The sequence below is a fragment of the Portunus trituberculatus genome, chromosome 28, assembly GCF_017591435.1.
Source record: "Portunus trituberculatus isolate SZX2019 chromosome 28, ASM1759143v1, whole genome shotgun sequence".
Taxonomy (NCBI): Eukaryota; Metazoa; Arthropoda; class Malacostraca; order Decapoda; family Portunidae; genus Portunus; species Portunus trituberculatus.
Window position 1 is genome coordinate 4,918,530 of NC_059282.1, and position 19,143 is coordinate 4,937,672.

At 43.4% G+C, this 19,143-nt stretch overlaps 1 protein-coding gene and 1 long non-coding RNA gene across 6 annotated transcripts in view; one reads left to right on the forward strand and one right to left on the reverse strand.

The window, feature by feature from the left end:
• LOC123510200 (probable chitinase 10) overlaps positions 1-19,062 on the forward strand; it is an 84,819-nt gene extending 65,757 nt beyond the window's left edge. For 4 of the 5 annotated variants that reach the window (XM_045265100.1, XM_045265102.1, XM_045265103.1 and 1 more), the window contains 26 exons: positions 1,512-1,751; positions 4,970-5,136; positions 5,383-5,566; positions 5,840-6,019; positions 6,263-6,474; positions 6,783-6,918; positions 7,006-7,148; positions 7,570-7,755; positions 8,067-8,192; positions 8,402-9,251; positions 9,512-9,691; positions 10,025-10,236; positions 10,951-11,086; positions 11,206-11,348; positions 11,504-11,689; positions 12,019-12,144; positions 12,536-12,710; positions 13,148-13,515; positions 15,257-15,493; positions 15,855-16,023; positions 16,305-16,516; positions 16,722-16,857; positions 17,115-17,257; positions 17,567-17,755; positions 18,088-18,210; positions 18,371-19,062. In XM_045265100.1, coding sequence (XP_045121035.1) covers positions 1,512-1,751; positions 4,970-5,136; positions 5,383-5,566; positions 5,840-6,019; positions 6,263-6,474; positions 6,783-6,918; positions 7,006-7,148; positions 7,570-7,755; positions 8,067-8,192; positions 8,402-9,251; positions 9,512-9,691; positions 10,025-10,236; positions 10,951-11,086; positions 11,206-11,348; positions 11,504-11,689; positions 12,019-12,144; positions 12,536-12,710; positions 13,148-13,515; positions 15,257-15,493; positions 15,855-16,023; positions 16,305-16,516; positions 16,722-16,857; positions 17,115-17,257; positions 17,567-17,755; positions 18,088-18,210; positions 18,371-18,532 — 5,321 coding nt within the window. In that variant the 3' untranslated portion in view covers positions 18,533-19,062. The remainder of the gene's footprint in view (positions 1-1,511; positions 1,752-4,969; positions 5,137-5,382; positions 5,567-5,839; positions 6,020-6,262; positions 6,475-6,782; positions 6,919-7,005; positions 7,149-7,569; positions 7,756-8,066; positions 8,193-8,401; positions 9,252-9,511; positions 9,692-10,024; positions 10,237-10,950; positions 11,087-11,205; positions 11,349-11,503; positions 11,690-12,018; positions 12,145-12,535; positions 12,711-13,147; positions 13,516-15,256; positions 15,494-15,854; positions 16,024-16,304; positions 16,517-16,721; positions 16,858-17,114; positions 17,258-17,566; positions 17,756-18,087; positions 18,211-18,370) is intronic. The other variant, XM_045265104.1, reaches the window with a different exon arrangement.
• On the reverse strand, positions 532-12,615 carry LOC123510205. Its single transcript, XR_006676418.1, has 2 exons — positions 12,493-12,615; positions 532-934 (listed from the first exon to the last, which is right to left on the reverse strand). It is a non-coding gene; the product is annotated as an uncharacterized LOC123510205 (long non-coding RNA).
• Positions 19,063-19,143: the final 81 nt, after the last annotated feature.

Sequence of the window (19,143 nt, forward strand, 5' to 3'; positions counted from 1 at the left end):
TCTACCATTGTAACATTGTTGTGCCATTACTACAACTCCTTTATTTGCAGATTTTAAATCTTAATACTATACTTCAAAATTTTTAACTCCACTAATCACTTTCAGTTATTTTGTTGTGTTTAATGATATAAATTTCTTGTGTACATAATATTTAAACCTCTCATCAGTACTTCATAATAGTATGTCACTAATATTGTAATCTCTTAGTACTTCCTTGATTGTCATTAGATTGTTGCATTGGAAAAATTTAGTCCAATTTGATTTGCATGTGTTGTGGTTTGTGGTTTGTAGATGCCCAGGTTTTTAAATATGGAATTGTGTTCATCACCCATATGTAAATGGGTTTGTGTGTGTGTGTGTGTGTGTGTGTGTGTGTGTGTGTGTGTGTGTGTGTGTGTGTGTGTGTGTTTGTGTTTGTGTGTATGTATTTACCTAGTTGTAATTTTAAAGGGCCTGGGCTTTATGCTCGTGTGGCCCCATCTCCATATCTACACTTATCCAATCTTTCTTTAAAATAGTGCACACTATGTGTGTGTGTGTGTGTGTGTGTGTGTGTGTGTGTGTGTGTGTGTGTGTGTGTGTGTGTGTGTGTGTGTGTGTGCTTGTGTGCATGCACTGAACAGCCAGAGTGCCACAGTGTTAGCACATGTGTTCACCACAACAGCTGAGTGGTGACTCCATCAGAATTATAATGATCTCTGACTTCTGAAGGAAAACAACAATGACAGTGAGAATACCATTAGTAGTGAAGGAGACCACTTTCTTCACAACTCCTACAAGCACACTGCTTTCTTTGTTGATGTTCAAGTGTATATCGTAGTGAGGAGATTGCCTGGCCACCCTCTTGAGGCAGTGTGAGCAGGACAGAGGCACCGATGACAGCCAGACTGAACACTGGGAAATGGTAACCACTCACTCAGGCATCAGTCTGCATCTGAGAAAGAAGACAGTCCATCAAGACCAAGTGTCACCATTCTGACCATCTGGCACACACCTCTCACTGGCAAGACCTAGAGATGATAGAAACTAGTGAAAAGACCACAGCAAGAACTTGAAATCTATCATGATAAAGCAAATTCTCTTTTTTCTGCCACTAACACAGGCAGTGCTGTAAGAGGTGCTGCTCTCTTGCCCTTTGACAGCACACCCACCCAGCAGAAAGAGAAGTGCTACAGCCTTAGGCACTTGCGATTTTGGATTGTGAAAACAAAGAAAGCAGCATTCAGAGTAGTCTCAAAGGACTCAGTCTCACAGTGGTTATAGGTTAGATGGTACCTCTTCTTTAGGTCCCAATTCTTCTCTCCTTGCCTCTTGTACCTCCTCATTTCCTCTTTAGGGTTCCCTTTTTTTTGTTTCTAATCTCCTGACCACTTCATCTCTGTTTCCTTGTTTTTTCCAGTTTCTTCTCTCCTTAGTTCATGTACCTCCTTCCAATTTTCTGTACATTTCCCTGTTTTTTCTGTTTCCCCTCTGTTCCCCTGGTACCCCTCGTCAGTGCTATGGCCCCACAGGTCCCGTCACCCGCAATCCAGATGGCATCCACAACCGGAATAAGGGCCGGACACCTTGCAGTAAGGAGGGCCAGACCTACCCGGGGCCCCAATGCACGGCCAGAGTGCGCTGCTCCCAGGGGTACTTTACTGTGGAGCTCTGCACTGGTGGGCTGGTGTGGAATGAGAGAGACAAGGCTTGCACTCTCCCATCTTCCGTCCCCAAATGCTCTGATGTTATCCTCACACCCAAAGATGAAGGTAGACACCCACCCTACCCTGCCTCTCTCTGCCCCTGAGTCCCTCCCTGTCCTCCTAAACTGTACTGTCCATGTGCATAGCCTTGCTTCCTGTGCCTTCACTCCTGTGTCTGCTGCATTCATCTGGCCACTCTTTGTATTCAACTACACTGACCACCTCAGCAGCTGGGCTTGTAAGATGAATACTTGAGTTTCTTCTTCAGCCTCCAGTATCATCTGTGGTCAGATATGTGTCCTGCCAAGCTTGAGTCTCGTGACAGACTTAGCACACACCTTTGCTTGTTTTTTCTTTCATGCATACATCTTCCTCCCTTCCCTGGACTGCCACGTCCACACAAGAAGAAACTGCAGAGCTTGTGTGCAATGCCACCAGCTTGCCTCCCCATCCCCAAGGAGCACCCCAGCAAACCGTGCGTGTGCCACCCTGCTCAGGGTGATTTGAGAGCAACACTCAGCTTGCTTCATTACTGCTGACTTGTATATAAATCATTATTGTGAGCAGCAGAGAAGCATCTGTGTAAGAGAATGGGTGGAAGAATGTAAGGAAGTGAGATATGTGATGGCCCTGATGGGGAATTGTGTGCAAGTGGGTTTGCTTGATATGGTCTTATTGTGTGTGGTGGCAGTACTTGGGGAGGTGGTGGTGATGGTGGTGACTGGTGTGGTGTGCAGTGGTGAGCCTCCTGAAACTGGGGTGTAGTGGTTTTTTTCTGACCTACATCAACAACACTATAAACATATAATTTTGTATATTATTACATGCACACACACATGTAACCATTTTGTTGTTCATATTAAGCCTGTATTCTTTCCTTGCAGGGTTCTGAGCAGGTAAACATTGCTGGCAGCAGTGTAGTGATGTGAGGCTTTGTGTGCATGTTGGTTGTTGCCATCTTGTTGCCATTCATTAACCTGTCATTACCTGCATGCATCCTTAACACTAAACAAAGCTTGCCAAAAATTAAAACTAGAAGTGAGAATTAAAAGATGGATTATTAGTAGTTTAGATTATTTCATTTTGCCATTTCAGTTTATTTCCCTGTCATTTATTATTTGTGTTTTCTGTCATTATCTGTATTTGAATTGTCTCTCTTTCAATATTAGTTTTCATTTATTTCTCAGCTATATTATTTGATCTTCAGGAAATATGATTTTGAACCTTTATAATTCAAATATAGTTGGCTCTTAATGCAATTGAATCACTTATACTTTTCTCATAGTCTGTTTTGTACACAACACTAATGTCTACTGTAAATTTAAACCAGCATGATGTAAATTGATATTACTGTCTCAGAACTGCCTGCCATAATTTTTCCTTTCTTTACTGCATTCCTGTGTTCCTCCACCCACATCTTTTAGCCCCTCCCTTGCCCCCTCCCTCCCTCCCTGATCTGACACCCTCCCTCACCCACCACCCAGGCAGTCCCTCAGTGCAGGGTGGTCCAAGCAGTGTGCCAACCATGAATACCGTCAAGATTTTCTTTTTCCCGAGTCTTTTCTTAGTCTTTTCCTCTCTGATATTTTTTTACTGGAAATAGAAGGGACTTGAGCACCCAGAGAGAGAGAGAGAGAGAGAGAGAGAGAGACTGGCTGCTCTGTTTATACATAAATAGTGTGTCTTGTGTGGCTCATATGCAGCCTTGGGTCAGTGGTCAGCCTGGAACACCCACTGCTCCTGACCCACACTATTCACCTGCCAGTGTGTGCAAAGGACTCCATGGAAATCAGATAATACAAATATCCAAATAATGCCAAATAATTCTATCACAATCGATAGCTTTTACTGTGTACGTGTGTTCAAGTGAAATTTATTTGCTGCGTGTGCAAATTTTTTGAGTGATGTTACAACTTGCGTTTATTCTGTCACTGCAACACCCACACCACCAGCAGTACCACTATTGTGAATGTATTGTGGTGTGAGAGTGTCGGTGTGCACTGTGTGCAGTGCAGCACCATCATTGTATTCCTCACAGTGATGGTGTCTGCAGGGAGGACACCCATGGCCAGACTGGCACTACCCCACTAGTGCTCCTCACACTCTGGGCCTCCACGTGCAGCAGGAGATGTGGGGAAACTCCTATCCTCACTACCTCACTGCAGGAACACCCAATGACTCCCTGTGGAGCAGCAAGAAGTGTATGATCCAAAGCCCTTCTGTCAGCATGTAAAGTGCCTCATGACATAAAACACACACACACTCACACTGTATACACATATTGAAAGAGATATGGAGACCTTGTACAGTACAGTTTGATAAATACAATCAGATGACTACATACACACACACACACACACACACACACACACACACACACACACACACACACACACGTATGGGAAGCTGTATCCCTCTGTGTGGTGGGCCGTACAGGCATTGGCAATCCAGCTCAGCACTCTTGGGGCAGTGTGTGGATGCAGTGGTCGCTGAGGTGTCCTCCCACTGCCACAGTGTTTCTCATCACCTTCTTGTTGTTCCAGCCTCAACAGTGGTGCCGATGGACTCCCTCCGTCGGCCTCCTCAGCCGTGCAGGACAGTTCCCAGCAGCCAATAGTGCTGGGTCACCACTACCAGTCTCCGCAGTCTCCCTCAGCCTCCTGGTCCCCTTACCCAGCCTCTGTTGAGCTACTCTCACTCCTCATACACACACACACACACACACACACACACACACACACACACACACACACACACACACACACACACACACTACATTTACTTCTTACCACACTGTCCACTGAGGTGCTGAGAACACGTGTGCACAAGTCACACTGAGGAGACAGTATTCATGGTTGAGCCACTACAGACACCCCCAGTCACCCCTCTCGCTCCCTCCCTCACTAACTCCACTAACTCCCTCTGCTTGCTCACTGCTTCTTGCCTCTAAATAATTAAAAAGCATTAAAATGTTCATCATCTTATCTTGCAGGTAGATAAAAATTCATTGCCTTAAGTAAGACTGCTAAATAGAGAAAAGTAATCTGTGTTGAGGGATTTGTAGTTGTGAGTGTGGTGAGGCTTTTGAGGGTCCACACTGGTCATGCCTCTACCTTGTGTGGATTTGTCATGCATTTTTCCTACTTCCTGTCAGCCAAGGCTCCACAAACCCTCAAGAGTGTTCATCTAATTTTTCAAGCCAACTTTGTTTAGTAATATACAAATAGTGTGAGGAATCATCATGACTTGTGGGAGACTGTGTGACAATATTGATCCCATCCCAGCCCTGCGACCAGCAGCCCCACCCTCTGCCGGCTCCCAGCTAGACATCAGTATGCCGTGTAGCGAAGGGACATACAAGCACAACCCAAGGGACTGCTCGATATATATGATTTGTGTGCATGGACAATGGCAAGAGTTCACCTGTCCTTCCGGCCTCGTATGGGACAAAGTAAGTGGTATTTCTGTCATCAATGAAATCCATACTTTGTAAACTCCTACTGTCAACTTACATAACACAAACTTGTCTCTTCTAAATTTTAAGTCTGTATTCTCAAACACATCTGTGTCATATCTCCACTGCATTCAAAGGGTTCTAATTGAAGTTATGCATGTTTTTAAAGGCATTTTGATGGTTCAGGTTGGTAAGGAAAGCACTTCCTTTCCTTCTTGTCATGTCTTCTTTGTTTACTCACAGAGGAACAAGCGCTGTGACTGGCCAGAGACTGCCAAATGCCAGGCATCACAGGGCCTACCACCTGCCCAAGGAACCCCCGCCCCACAGCCACAGACTGAGCCGCCACATGTCCCCACTCGCAGCCCAGCACTACCACCTGCCTCAGCACAACTGCCATCAGCTGGCACCTCATCAGATTTCAGAGGTTCATTTCTCTCTCAAGATCTAAAGCTTTTTTTTTTTTTTTTTCATGTAAGAGGGGTACTAGTTAAGGGTAACAAAAGAATGAAAAAAGGACTACTGCTTTTTTTTTCATGTCCAGATACAGTCTTTTCTGTGTGATTTTCATACTGTCTCTTCCAGCACTATTTGTAAGCCATAATAAGTGATCTTGGGTTTGTCTGTGGGCTCAAGCTCCCAGATTGTCTCTCCTTATCATTTCCACCTTCAGAGACTTTACTACCATTTCCACCCTCAGGAGACTTCAAGGTGGTGTGCTATTTCACCAACTGGGCTTGGTACCGTAATGGCATTGGAAAGTATAGACCTGAGGACATTGACGCAAGCCTCTGCACTCACATTGTGTATGGGTTTGCTGTGCTGGACTATTCCAACCTCATCATCAAGCCTCATGACAGCTGGGCTGACATTGATAATGGTAAGTGGAGTGAATGTCTGAGTGTGTGTTTGTTACTAATATACTGATGTGTTTGGTAAGGTGTGATAGTGACTTGTGGCATCTACCTAACAAAATTTAGACAGTTAGATAAAGTAGTGAAATTCTATTGTTTTCCATATTTTAAGGTTAAGAGACAAAACAGCTGAGACAAAACTCAACACAAGAACTTTTGGGAATCTTATCTCAATAAAACATTTTTCTTCACTTTGTTTCCCTCAACAGACTTCTACGGCAAAGTTACGGCACTCAAGAATCAGGGTATCAAGGTCACTATAGCTATCGGTGGCTGGAACGACTCAGCTGGTGACAAGTACAGTCGTCTGGTCAACAATCCTGCCGCTAGAGCCAAGTTCATCACTCACGTCATTGAATTCATCAAGAAATACAACTTTGATGGCCTTGATCTGGACTGGGAGTATCCAAAGTGCTGGCAGGTTTGTCTCTACCACTCAACACTGATAGTTATCTGATCTCACTAACACTTACTCTAAGACTGGCAAAGAGAAGAGAAAATAGAGATAGAAAGGGGGAAGAAAGTAATGGGGAAAAAGATAGGAGAGATATAAGAGCAGAAAGATAAAAAGGATAAAGAGGAAAATGAAAGATTAATTCCATCATTCTGTTTTATTTGTCTCCCATCCTCTGATAAGCTAGCCTTCTACTTTCCACCATTAATTTATCTCCCCTAGTATCACCTTAATCATGTCTTAACCTCATTCTGTGTGTGTGTTCCCTTGGCCAGGTGGACTGCAACAAGGGTCCAGCCTCTGACAAGGCAGCATTTGCCAGCTGGGTGAAGGAGCTCAGCATTGCATTCAAGCCTCATGGTCTGCTTCTCTCCACCGCCGTCTCCCCGAGCAAGAAAGTCATCGATGCTGGTACGAAAAATTTATGTTGTTCTATCTTTTGTCTTTTGATACTTTGCTCCTTTATCTGAAATCCAAGCTAACCGTTCTTCTCTTCAGGATACGATGTGCCAACCATCAACCAGTACATGGACTGGATTGCCGTCATGACCTATGACTTCCACGGCCACTGGGACAAGAAAACCGGCCATGTTGCCCCAATGTACTACCACCCACAGGATGACTATGACTACTTCAACATGGTAAGTCTTGATGGCCACTGTCACTCCAAGTCATTATCACTTCTTCCAGCAGTTGGTATGATTATGTTATGTGACACTTCTGAGGCTGCCAGTATGATTAAAAGATTGAGAAATTGTTGATGATAGGAGAAGAAGTAGTAGTAGTAGTAGTAGTAGTAGTAGTAGTAGTAGTAGTAGTAGTAGTAGTAGTAGACCATTTCCACCTGGAGGCAATGGGAATAAGACTGTCAGTGATGAGTATTTCAGTGTGGAGTGCTTTGTCTGGGCCATTGTATATAGGATTTCCAGTCTGGTAGATACACAGATCACTTTCCTTTGAACATGAACCTCACCAAAACATTTTAAAAGATTCCATAGTCTTTATTTCATTTCTTAGCACTGCTGCACCATCATGACGCATAACACTTCCTTCCCCCGACAGGACTACGCCATCAGGTACTGGCTGCAGAAGGGCGCCACCAAGGACAAACTAGTGATGGGTATGCCACTATATGGTCAGTCCTTCACTCTCAACGATCCAGCAGTGAACGGCCTCAACGCACCAGCACGCACAGGAGGCACAGCTGGACCATTCACACGGGCTAGAGGTTTCCTGGCTTATTATGAGGTCAGTTCACTATTTACATCTATTTTCATGACACAGTGATAGCATTTTGCCTTTATTGTCTTTATTTATAAATTAATGGTATTGTCCAAGCTGTATGGTTGATCTCTGTAAAGTAACAATGGGAGTTGTTTCTCTTCTCCATCAATGGGCCAAGAGAATGATGTTGATATCATCTTTATGCAGTTTGTGTTATAAATTTGGTTTCCTGTGCTTTTTTCTGGGAGGAAGCATAAAATTTCCACACCTACTATAACTGCATCAACAGTAAGAACAATGAAGCAAGACCTAATCTGGAATTGATGTGTTTGCAGATCTGTTACTTCATTCAGAACAATGGGTGGACAGTGGTGAAGGATCCCGAGAACCGAATGGGCCCATATGCCTACTCTGGGAATCAGTGGGTCTCATTTGATGATGTAGAGACAATCAGACTGAAGGTGAGGTGTTTGTTAGTTGTAAACCTTTTCACTGCGTAAGCAATGATTCACACCAGTAAAAGCAATGTGTGGATTGTTTATAAACATCCACAAGGAAAAAAGGTGATAAAAACCAGATTTTACAATTTCTAACCAATTTAAAACAAGATATGGTCTAAAAACAGGTAAAGTCATGTTGATTTTATCATTGAATTCCTTGCCGTCCACAGTCGCAGTACATCAGGGACATGGGTCTTGCTGGCGGGATGATATGGGCGCTGGACCTGGACGATTTCAGGAACCGCTGTGGCCAAGGAAACCATCCACTGCTCAGCGCCATCAAGTCTATCTTAGGAGAACCCAAAGCACCAGGCTACGTGGACTCCAAGCCTGCACACCACCCCGAAATTAACACAAGGGTTCAAGGACCACCAAAATCTAAGAAGTGCTTCAACAGTGCCTTGGGAACAATCAAGTCTGTGGAAGTAAACCACCCGCCCATCCAGCCTGACCAGTTCCTGCCTGAGGTACCAGGAGTCAGGCCGCCCCCAGGAGTGCCAGTTTGTGCCAAGAAGTGCTGGGATCCTGACCTGGGTGTCATAGTGGTGGAGATGACCAAGTACCCGCCAGGCCGTCTAGAGCACACACAGCCCGTGGTGGAGAGAGTGGTGCCTGTGGTGGGTGCCACAAAGCCCCCAGGCATGGATGAGTGCAAGTGCTGGGACCCCAATAAGGGAGTCACTAGAACCAATGCTGTTGACCACCCACCCATCCAGGAAGAACACTTCCTGCCTGAGATACCTGGAGTACGGCCGCCCCCTGGAGTGGAAAGGTGCAAGCCAGGTGCCGTGTCTCCCCCAGGCTCCGTGTCTCCCCCAGGCTCTGTGTCTCCCCCAGGCTCTAGCTCTTTGCCAGACAGAATTATTGAAAAACCGTGCTGGAACCCCATTGAGCGAATGAATTCTAAAGACACCATTGCCAATCACCCTCCCATCCAGCCTGACCACTTCCTGCCTGAAGTTGCTGGAGTGCGGCCCAAAATCTGTCCTCCTGGCACCAGGGAACATCCCCCTCCCCCAGGTGAGCTCCAGTACAGCTTTTTACATGTTCCTTGTGAAGGTTTTATAAATGCTTGGTAATATTCTGAACTACAACTTGGGAAGTTGCAAGGTTTTGCCTCGTTGATATTGTGAACTGAAATTTGGTACTAAGATTGTTCATATTGCATTGAAATTTACATATTCATATGTAAATCAATCACTAATAGCCAGTTTATATGGTATGTGAAAGTAAACAATAGTAAGAACTTAAGATGAAACTAATCTGTTCCTCTCCCCCAGATGGTTACAAGGTGGTGTGTTATTTCACCAACTGGGCATGGTACCGACAGGGTGAGGGCAAGTACTTGCCTGAGGACATTGATGTGGATCTGTGCACCCACATTGTGTATGGCTTTGCAGTGCTCAACAACAACAATCTCCTCATCAAGCCTCATGACACTTGGGCAGACTTTGACAACAGTGAGTCTTCTCATCCTGATACTGGAAGATTTGATGTTAAATATTCAACATCCCAGTCTGTCTTAGGAATATATTCCAAAGCACTTCTGGTTGCATCTTCAGTAAATTCAAAGGGCTCCAACTCACATTACATAGGCTTGTAAGATTCAAGTGATAAATTAATACGATACCTACATTACAAACAGAAAAGGACTTTCTTGAAAAGCTGGCTAAACATCTCTGTGGCACTGGAAAATAATTATGCTAAAGGAGTAAAACATTTCTTAAAATAGGTCTGAGTGTCATTGACAAGGACACTGGTGTTCATTTTATTCAATCTCATATCTTTGGCAGAATTCTATGAAAAGGTGACAAAGCTGAAGGCAAAGGGAGTGAAGGTTCTCATTGCTATTGGTGGCTGGAATGACTCACTGGGAGGCAAGTACAGCAGACTGGTGAATAGTCCAGCCGCTCGAAAGAAGTTCATTGACCATGTGATTCAGTTCATCCAAAAGCACAACTTTGATGGCCTGGACCTAGACTGGGAGTATCCTGTATGCTGGCAGGTGAGCTGGACGACCTCTCTCTTGGATCTCAGGACACACACACACACACACACACACACACACACACACACACACACGCCCGGTAGCTCAGTGGTTAGAGCGCTGGCTTCACAAGCCAGAGGACCGGGTTCGATTCCCGGCCGGGTGGAGATATTTGGGTGTGTCTCCTTTCACGTGTAGCCCCTGTTCACCTAGCAGTGAGTAGGTACGGGATGTAAATCGAGGAGTTGTGACCTTGTTGTTCCGGTGTGTGGTGTGTGCCTGGTCTCAGGCCTATCCGAAGATCGGAAATAATGAGCTCTGAGCTCGTTCCGTAGGGTAACGTCTGGCTGTCTTGTCAGAGACTGCAGCAGATCAAACAGTGAAACACACACACACACACACACACACACACACAGTTAAATTAACTCTTCTATGCATCTAAAATTCTTTGATATAGCCTTTGCTTAAACATGCAAGTAAATAAACAAACCAAAAAACATTAACCTATTCCTAATGCATACTTCCCACATTAAAGAGTGACCCACTGTAATTAGAATGCCAGTTGTATATGAATCTACTATTTATTAATGAATTTAACCTACATGAATTTATACAAACCAGGTACTATAAACTATTCCTAACTTTTCATATTGCAGTCATCTCTAGAAACAATATCCTTTCTATTCTATTTTTTCTTTCTCTCCAACTTAATGTTCTCTGACTCTCCTTTAGGTGGACTGCAAGAAGGGACCAGCATCGGACAAGGCTGGCTTCACTGAGTGGGTGAGGGAGCTAAAGGCAGCATTCCAGCCTCTCGGTCTCCTGCTCTCTGCTGCCGTGTCCCCAAGCAACAAAGTCATTGATATGGGTGAGTGAATCTCTTCTAGCTTATGACATCTCTGTTCTATCATACTCTCAGTTTCAAGTAATTTACAGGCACTCTACTCTCTTTACTAAGAATATTGATACATTTCCCTTCTCTTCCAGGTTATGATGTGCCAATTCTGAGTCAGTACTTGGACTGGATTGCTGTCATGACCTACGACTACCACGGCCAGTGGGACAAGAAGACCGGCCACGTGTCCCCCATGTTTGCCCACCCAGCCGACGACAACCTGGCCTTCAACACTGTGAGTTTATTCCCCTTCCCTCCTCCTAACCACACAGTTTGATTATCACAGAAATTCTCAACTGTTTTATTTCAAGAACTGCAGCATTACCTTGCCCTAGATGTATAATGAAATGTGACATACCTTTTGAGACATTTACCTCTCTCTTTTCCCAGAACTTCACCATTCACTACTGGATTGAGAAGGGCGCCCACCGACACAAGCTGGTGATGGGCATGCCAATGTACGGCCAGTCCTTCACCCTCAGGGACACCACCAAGAATGGACTCAACCAGCCATCGTATGGAGGTGGCGAGGCAGGACGCTACACCAGAGCACGAGGATTCCTGGCTTACTATGAGGTACTGTTTGACATTCTCTTGTCTTCATTTCAACTCCTCAATTAAATTTTTTTTGAGACTACAGAAAATCAGGATTGTGATAATGTACTTCCACTTGTTTTGATTTCAGTTCCTCACATCAACTTTTAACAGTAAAGAAAGTCAAAACAGTAGTAATATGCATAAGTTTGGCTTTGACTTGTCTTCATTTCAACTCTCCAAAACCACAGAAGGAATAGTAAAATGCTAAAGTTTTCCATTTCAAACTATTCTCATTGGTCTTTGTGTTGTTATGTTTTCATTATTTTCATTATTGCTTACTAAGATGTATGGTTTGCCTTCCTCTGCAGATTTGCTACAAGATCAAGAGCAGTCAGTGGACAGTGGTGCGGGATCCTCTGGGCACAATGGGGCCCTACGCTTACAAGGGGAATCAGTGGGTCGGCTTTGATGACGTCGAGACAATAAGATACAAGGTGAGTGTGCACATGATTAATAAAGAAGGGTTATAATCTTCATTCAGTAGATCAGGATGTGAGAAAATAAAGGTTGGTGTGAGAAGCCATCAAGCCTACACAAGGTAGTCCCTCCGTGATACATGCCTGCCTTTTATCACCCTTCATCCTCATCCATGAATTTGTCTAATCCTCTTTTAAAGCTCCCCAATGACTCATCACTAACAACCTGATTACTGAGTCCATTCCATTCATCCATCCCTCTGAAAATCAATTCCTATTTCTTTTTCAAACTTAACTTTTACAAGCTGGAACCTGAATCTCATCACTTTCTTGTATACCATGAAGATATTTGCACATAAGACTCACCTTGATCAGCAATGAGTCACTGATGGTTGCCTTCACCTCTCAGTCTGAGTGGATCAAGAAGATGGGTCTTGGTGGTGGCATGATCTGGGCGCTGGATCTGGATGACTTCAGGAATCGGTGTGGTTGTGAGGCTCACCCTCTGTTGCGCACCATCAACAGGTCCCTCCGTCCATACTCCGTGCCAGACCCACAGTGCCCAAGGCTTGAAAATTCTGGAGGTGAGATAATTCAAATAACTGTTAGCAAGATCATTTCATGTTTCTTCACTTAAGTATACTAGATTAGCTCAAGGATTGTGAAGGTGTTTATTGCTACTCCACTGTAAAGGCTAAATAGAAGTTGTGTTTTGTTTTCATCTTGTATTTTAGAGGTGAAAAATATTGGCTTTGTTTGCTGCACACCACTATGAGAAAGAGCATGCCATAATGAAAAGACACAACATTTATTGCATTTTGCCTCCATCTTGTGTTGTGAAGATGGAAAAAGGTAGCTTGCATATCCTGTGCACTACTGTGAAAGAGAGAGAGAGAGAGAGAGAGAGAGATGTCAGAAATGTTAGTGCATAATGATAGCAAGAAGCAGTCACTTAGTGTGTCCTTATTTTGGCAGTAGTACAAGCACTGCTGGATCATTAACAACACTTGGCACCCCACAGGCGTCCCTCCACCTGACACCTCAACCTCCAGACCAACACCAGCTCCTATCACCTGGTGGAAGAAAACCACCACAGGGCCTACTACTCCCTACTGGCAGCCCAGCTCAACAGTTTCCACCATTCCACCTTGGCAGGCAAGTGCCAGCACCTATGCACCTTGGCAGACAAGTGCTAGCACCTATGCACCTTGGCAGACAAGCGCCACCACCACTGCCATTCAGCCAGCTCCCGAAGTTCAATCCGGTGGCAAATGCCAAGAGGGAGCCTACAGGAGAGATCCATCAGACTGCAGTAGATACTTCCGCTGTGTTCATGGTGCGGAGCAGGGTGTGACCTGTGCTCATGGTCTGCACTGGGATGATGCCAAGGTGAGGAGCAATCATCTAGTGAGGTCTTCCCAGGAGAGAGTGAACTAGCGTGTGCGTGTGTGTATTTACCTAGTTGTAGTTTTACAGGGCCTGGGCTTTATGCTCGTGTGGCCCCGTCTCCATATCTATACTTATCCAATTTTTCTTTAAAACTATGCACACTCATTGCTGACACCACTTCTTCACTGTGTGTGAATTTACCTAGTTCTATTTACTTAGTTGTAGTTTTACAGGGCCTGGGCTTTATGATGTGTGTGTGTGTGTGTGTGTGTGTGTGTGTGTGTGTGTGTTTACAGGAGATAGTGAACTGATGAAGTGTATTTGCATCATTATCATTATTCTTAACTCTTCAGTCTCCTATTTTCACTTTCACAAACACCCTAACACTCTGCATCCTCCTACAAACAGTTAACACTACCACTTTTTTCTGTGCACTATTTATGTACATACAAATATGTGTGTAACTCATCTATCTCTATTTTGAGATGTTACTATTCCTTCCTCAGTAGTTGTCTGTGGTATATGCTCATCATTACCACTGATGCTTCACTTCTCAAAGATATGATTGGAATATTACTATTTCTTGTTTAGTTGTTACTTGTGGTGTTTTCTCTTTTCTTAGTTCATGAAGATCCACAAATTCAGTACATATTTATAGTTCATGAGTGTGACAGTCATTGGTGCCACTTGACTATGAATGCTTTTATTTGCGAGAAAAATTTCACTTCAAAAAGTTTAGTCAGTACAGGCAACCCCTGCTTAACAAAGGTTCACACAATGAAATTTCGCTACAACAAAGGTTTCCTTTTACTACCATCTGCTCGTTTAATGAACACCAAACTTGCTTTAATGAAATTTTATCCAGCTAATTTTTTCCAAGTTTGAAAGCTTCGCCGTATCACACAAGCCGACAGGCTTTTGAATACACCACTCACTCCCCCTTATTCAAAACAATAACAGCGTCAGCAGCAGCTCATCTTCTCTCACTCTACATGCCACCAAAACTTCCTGCAATGTCACCTAGCGTTGCTAAGAAGACCATGAAGTCTCTTACTCTCGAAGTGAAGCTGGATAATTATTCACAGACACGAGAGGCGAGAAAACTAATTGCATTGCTTGCCACCATGGCTTGACTCCATCTACTGTCTACTATTTTCAAGTCAGCAGACTCTATTAAGAAGGCTGGTGAGATCATATCTTCCTTGCAAGCTAAAAGAACCACCTGAACTCGTGACTCTGCAATGGATAAAATGGAAAGCCTTGTGGAAATGTGGTACATAAGTTTTGTATGCTTTACAATGATGTGCCCTTTGTTTACATTCCACAGGTTGCCGGCTAGCATATTTCCCACTCCACTCTCCCTCCCTTCATAAATTTAAGATCATCTACATTATAGATTTATTTACATACATACATTAGTGTACATTATAATGACTTAGTCTTAAATTAAACCGCTTAAATGTTTAACTTCATAGTTTTTACTTTCATTAAACCTTTCACTGTACTATGATGCACTCTTGCTTTGTTTACTCTCAATGGAAGTTCAAGTCAGGGGTTAAACTTGTTATAATTGGTTCACTTAACAAAAATTTGCTCAATGAACGGTTTTTAGGAACGTAACCCATTTGTTAAGCGAGGTTTGCCTGTATTCCTTCTCATCATTATTGACTGTCATTATTTATAAATTTTGTTAGGAGCTATAAATAAATGTTCACATGTTCAAAAATTTCCTATCCATCAGAAAATCTGTGACTGGATATCAAAGGTCAAGTGTACAGCAGGACCAGGAAGTGTGCCAACCTCTTCACCTGACATCCACCGTAGCACAGAGTATCCGACACAGCCACCCACACAACCCACACGGCCCACACAACCACCCACACAGCCCAGCTACGCACCTGCAGTAATTGAAACTACAAGGGCACCTGATATTTGGCCATCCTCAGGAACTTCCTCCACTACAGATACCGGGTACAAGGTGCGTCAGTATTCTCCACCTTTCTTTCTACTACAATCATGATATTGTTCTCCTGTGTCTTTCTTCTCGCTTCTGCTTGCTTGTTATTGTTCTATTTTTTTTTTTCTGTGTTGTCTTGGATTATATTTGTTTCCTCAGTGCCTTTCCTTGGTTTCTGCTATATCTCCTTGTTTTCTTCTATTTATTCCTCACTCATCTACCTTTCCACTTCAGTTTTCATTATCAATTGCATTTTCTCTCAAAGTCTCTTCATGCTAATCAATATTCTCCATTTCTCCAGTTTTTACCTTTAGTTGTACTGTATCATCTCAAAAGTTTTATACAAGCTACACAACACCAAACACTTGTAACTTGTTTGCAGGTTGTGTGCTACTTCACCAACTGGGCGTGGTACAGACAGGGTCTTGGCAAATACCGGCCAGAAGATATCGACCCAGACCTCTGCACTCACATAGTGTATGGATTTGCAGTGTTGGACAGTACCAATCTAATAATTAAACCTCATGACACCTGGGCTGACTATGACAACAGTGAGTCATATTTTTTCATTATTATTATTATTATCTATTTAATTTTATGTTTTTAATCCTGTGGAAGTATTAAGAGTTATCTTCTTCACCTTCAGATAATTGTGGTTCTCAAAAACTTTCCCTATCTCTTACCTTATATATTTGCTCACATATATAAGATAATGTTGATATTTCAGTGTAGCTTTCATGTTTTATTTTCAGACCTTGTGTGATTACCATTTGTAAATAGTTATGATCACTTTGCACACTCACTCCATAAACAATTTTTCCACCTCTGCCAGAATTCTACGCAAAGGTGACTGACTTCAAGCGGCGTGGTGTCAAGGTCACTCTTGCCATTGGCGGGTGGAATGACTCGCTGGGAGACAAGTACAGCCGGCTGGTGAACAATCCTGCTGCAAGAGCCAAGTTCATCGCTCACGTCATAGAGTTCCTGAAGAAGCACAACTTTGATGGTCTGGATCTGGACTGGGAGTACCCTGTGTGCTGGCAGGTGAGGCTGAGGGAGACCAGCATGCCTTGTATAGGCTGATGGTGAAGTGACTTGCTTCCAGTGTGTTACCGGGATGTACTTTGTGCTAGTAATGCTGGTTAATTATAACGGAGGAATGGTGTACATAGTGTAAGTACTTTTGACAAACTCTTGTTCTTGAAACTGATGAGTTCTTCAATTACAAGCTCACTTGTTCCTCCCACAGGTTGACTGCAGCAAAGGTCCGGCCTCAGACAAACATGGTTTCTCAGCGTGGGTGAAGGAGTTACATGACGCCTTTAAGCCACACGGCCTCCTACTTTCAGCTGCTGTGTCCCCAAGCTACAAGGTCATTGAGGCAGGTGAGAAACTTTACCACACATGACATTTTCTTTGCTATTTCATCAGAATCCTCAATAGTAGGTCTCATGTATGTGTTTGCCAGCAGACCTTAAAAATGCAGTTATCCTCAAGATCTGTTGTCTGGTCCTTCACTGTCACTGTATAGAGCATTCCAACTTATGCTTTTCACCTTCAGAAGTGGTCATTGGCTGTCTTTTTTCTACTCAATTACAGTCCTTATCTTATTGTTTTGATATAAAAAAAAGTTTCTCCACAGGTTATGATGTTCCTGTCCTGAACCGTTACTTTGACTGGATTGCTGTCATGACCTATGATTACCACGGCCACTGGGACAAGGAGACTGGCCACGTGTCACCCATGTTTGCCCACCCAGACGATAAAGAGCCACTCTTCAACACCGTGAGTGACACAGTACAATTGCTGTTATATCAATCTGTATATCAGACCACCAATTCCACTTGGTCCAACTTAGACAAAGCATCACACACTCATATTCACATCACTCACACTCTTAGCTCCATCAGTGCCTGTTGGAAAGGGACAGTCTCATAGAACACTCACTACACCTCACAAAATTCATTCATTATACATTACAAAATACGATCACATTTGAGTAATGCAATATTTGTTCACCACCAGAGGGCCATGAAATATGCCACCAGCAATACTAATATTCAAAGGCACTAATACTAGGTTGTTGCCTTGCAGAACTCCACTATTCACCTGTGGCTGGAGAAAGGAGCAGACCCCAAGAAGCTGATCATGGGCATGCCACTGTATGGACAATCCTTCGGCCTGGGATGGAAGGCTGATGGTACAGGACTTAACCAGCATGCACCACAGAAGGGAAGCGCTGGCCAGTTCACCAGGGCAGCTGGCTTCCTTGCATACTATGAGGTAAGAGGAGGGATTACTGACAATGAGAGAAGCAGGAAGCAAAAAACTATAATGAAAAATCAGACCTTTCTTTTTCTGTTGCATATTTCTTCTTAAGAAAGGAACATTTCATGACAGAATACAAGAGATCAAATACAATGAAAAGTAGACTTTTCTTTCATATTGCACCTCCCTTCATATCTCCTTTATAGCACTTAACACTGATAACATGTGATCAATACACCTTCCTCCCATAGATCTGTTCTAAAGAACTAAAATTTTCTTTCTCATTTTATCTCCTTTCATAGCACCTGACACTAGTAACATTTGCTGAATACCCCTTCCATAAACAGATATGCCACAAGGTCAAGCAAGGCTACACAGTGGTGAGGGATCCGGCCGGCCGCATGGGACCCTATGCTTACTCCGGCAAGCAGTGGGTCAGCTTTGATGATGTGAACATGATTCGCTTCAAGGTGAGTGTGTGAACAGTGGTTCTCAAACTATCTTGCACCATTCACTCTCAGCCTCACTGGCCCTGGCATAAAGTGTTACTCCCCATTTGTAACAAATACAAAAATACATTCAACTCACCATCCTTTTTTGAGTGTTTATTGGTGTTTGTGACACTTTCAGTCTGAGTGGATCAAGCGGATGGGTCTCGGTGGTGGCATGATCTGGGCGCTGGATCTGGATGACTTCAGGAACCGGTGCGGGTGTGAGCCTCACCCTCTGCTGCGCACCATCAACAGGGTCCTGCGTTCCTACCCCGTCCCTGACCCCAGATGTGAACTATGATGAGCCAGAAGACATACAAACATTGATACCGACGCCCACGTGCATTGAAAATTGAATCAGTGCAATGTGTCCCAAAAATCCTAAAAACAAAGAAGTATTATTACAGATACATGTCTACTGGTGTGATAATTTGCAAAGAGAATGAATTAATTTAACCTCAGTACTATTAAAATATAATTGACATGAGGGACCAAAACAATTTGCTCAAAGAATTGTTCAAAATTAAAAACTTGTAGTTTAGAAAAATATTGTTAAGATAGCATTTGGTTGTGCTCTCTTTGTAGCTTCTTGTTCATCTGTTCAGGAATACAGACCAGTGACCTAATCCGGGCCGCCACTCACATCCCAAGCTCTCTCCCCGGCCTGGCCTGTCCCCTACACTCTCTGCCGGGCTTGTTATTGTTATTTTTATTATTTATTGTTTTGTTGCTTCTCTAGGTAACATTGCTGTATCAGTAGTTGTGTATTGGGCACAAGTACAGCTCTTGTGGCATTATCTGTTATTTATCAATAAAATATATATAAAAACACTCAAAAGTTTTCTTTATAGAAATCCTCTTTTATAAAAGGTTGATTGGATAATTATGGCCTTGACTTAAGTTAACTTCCAG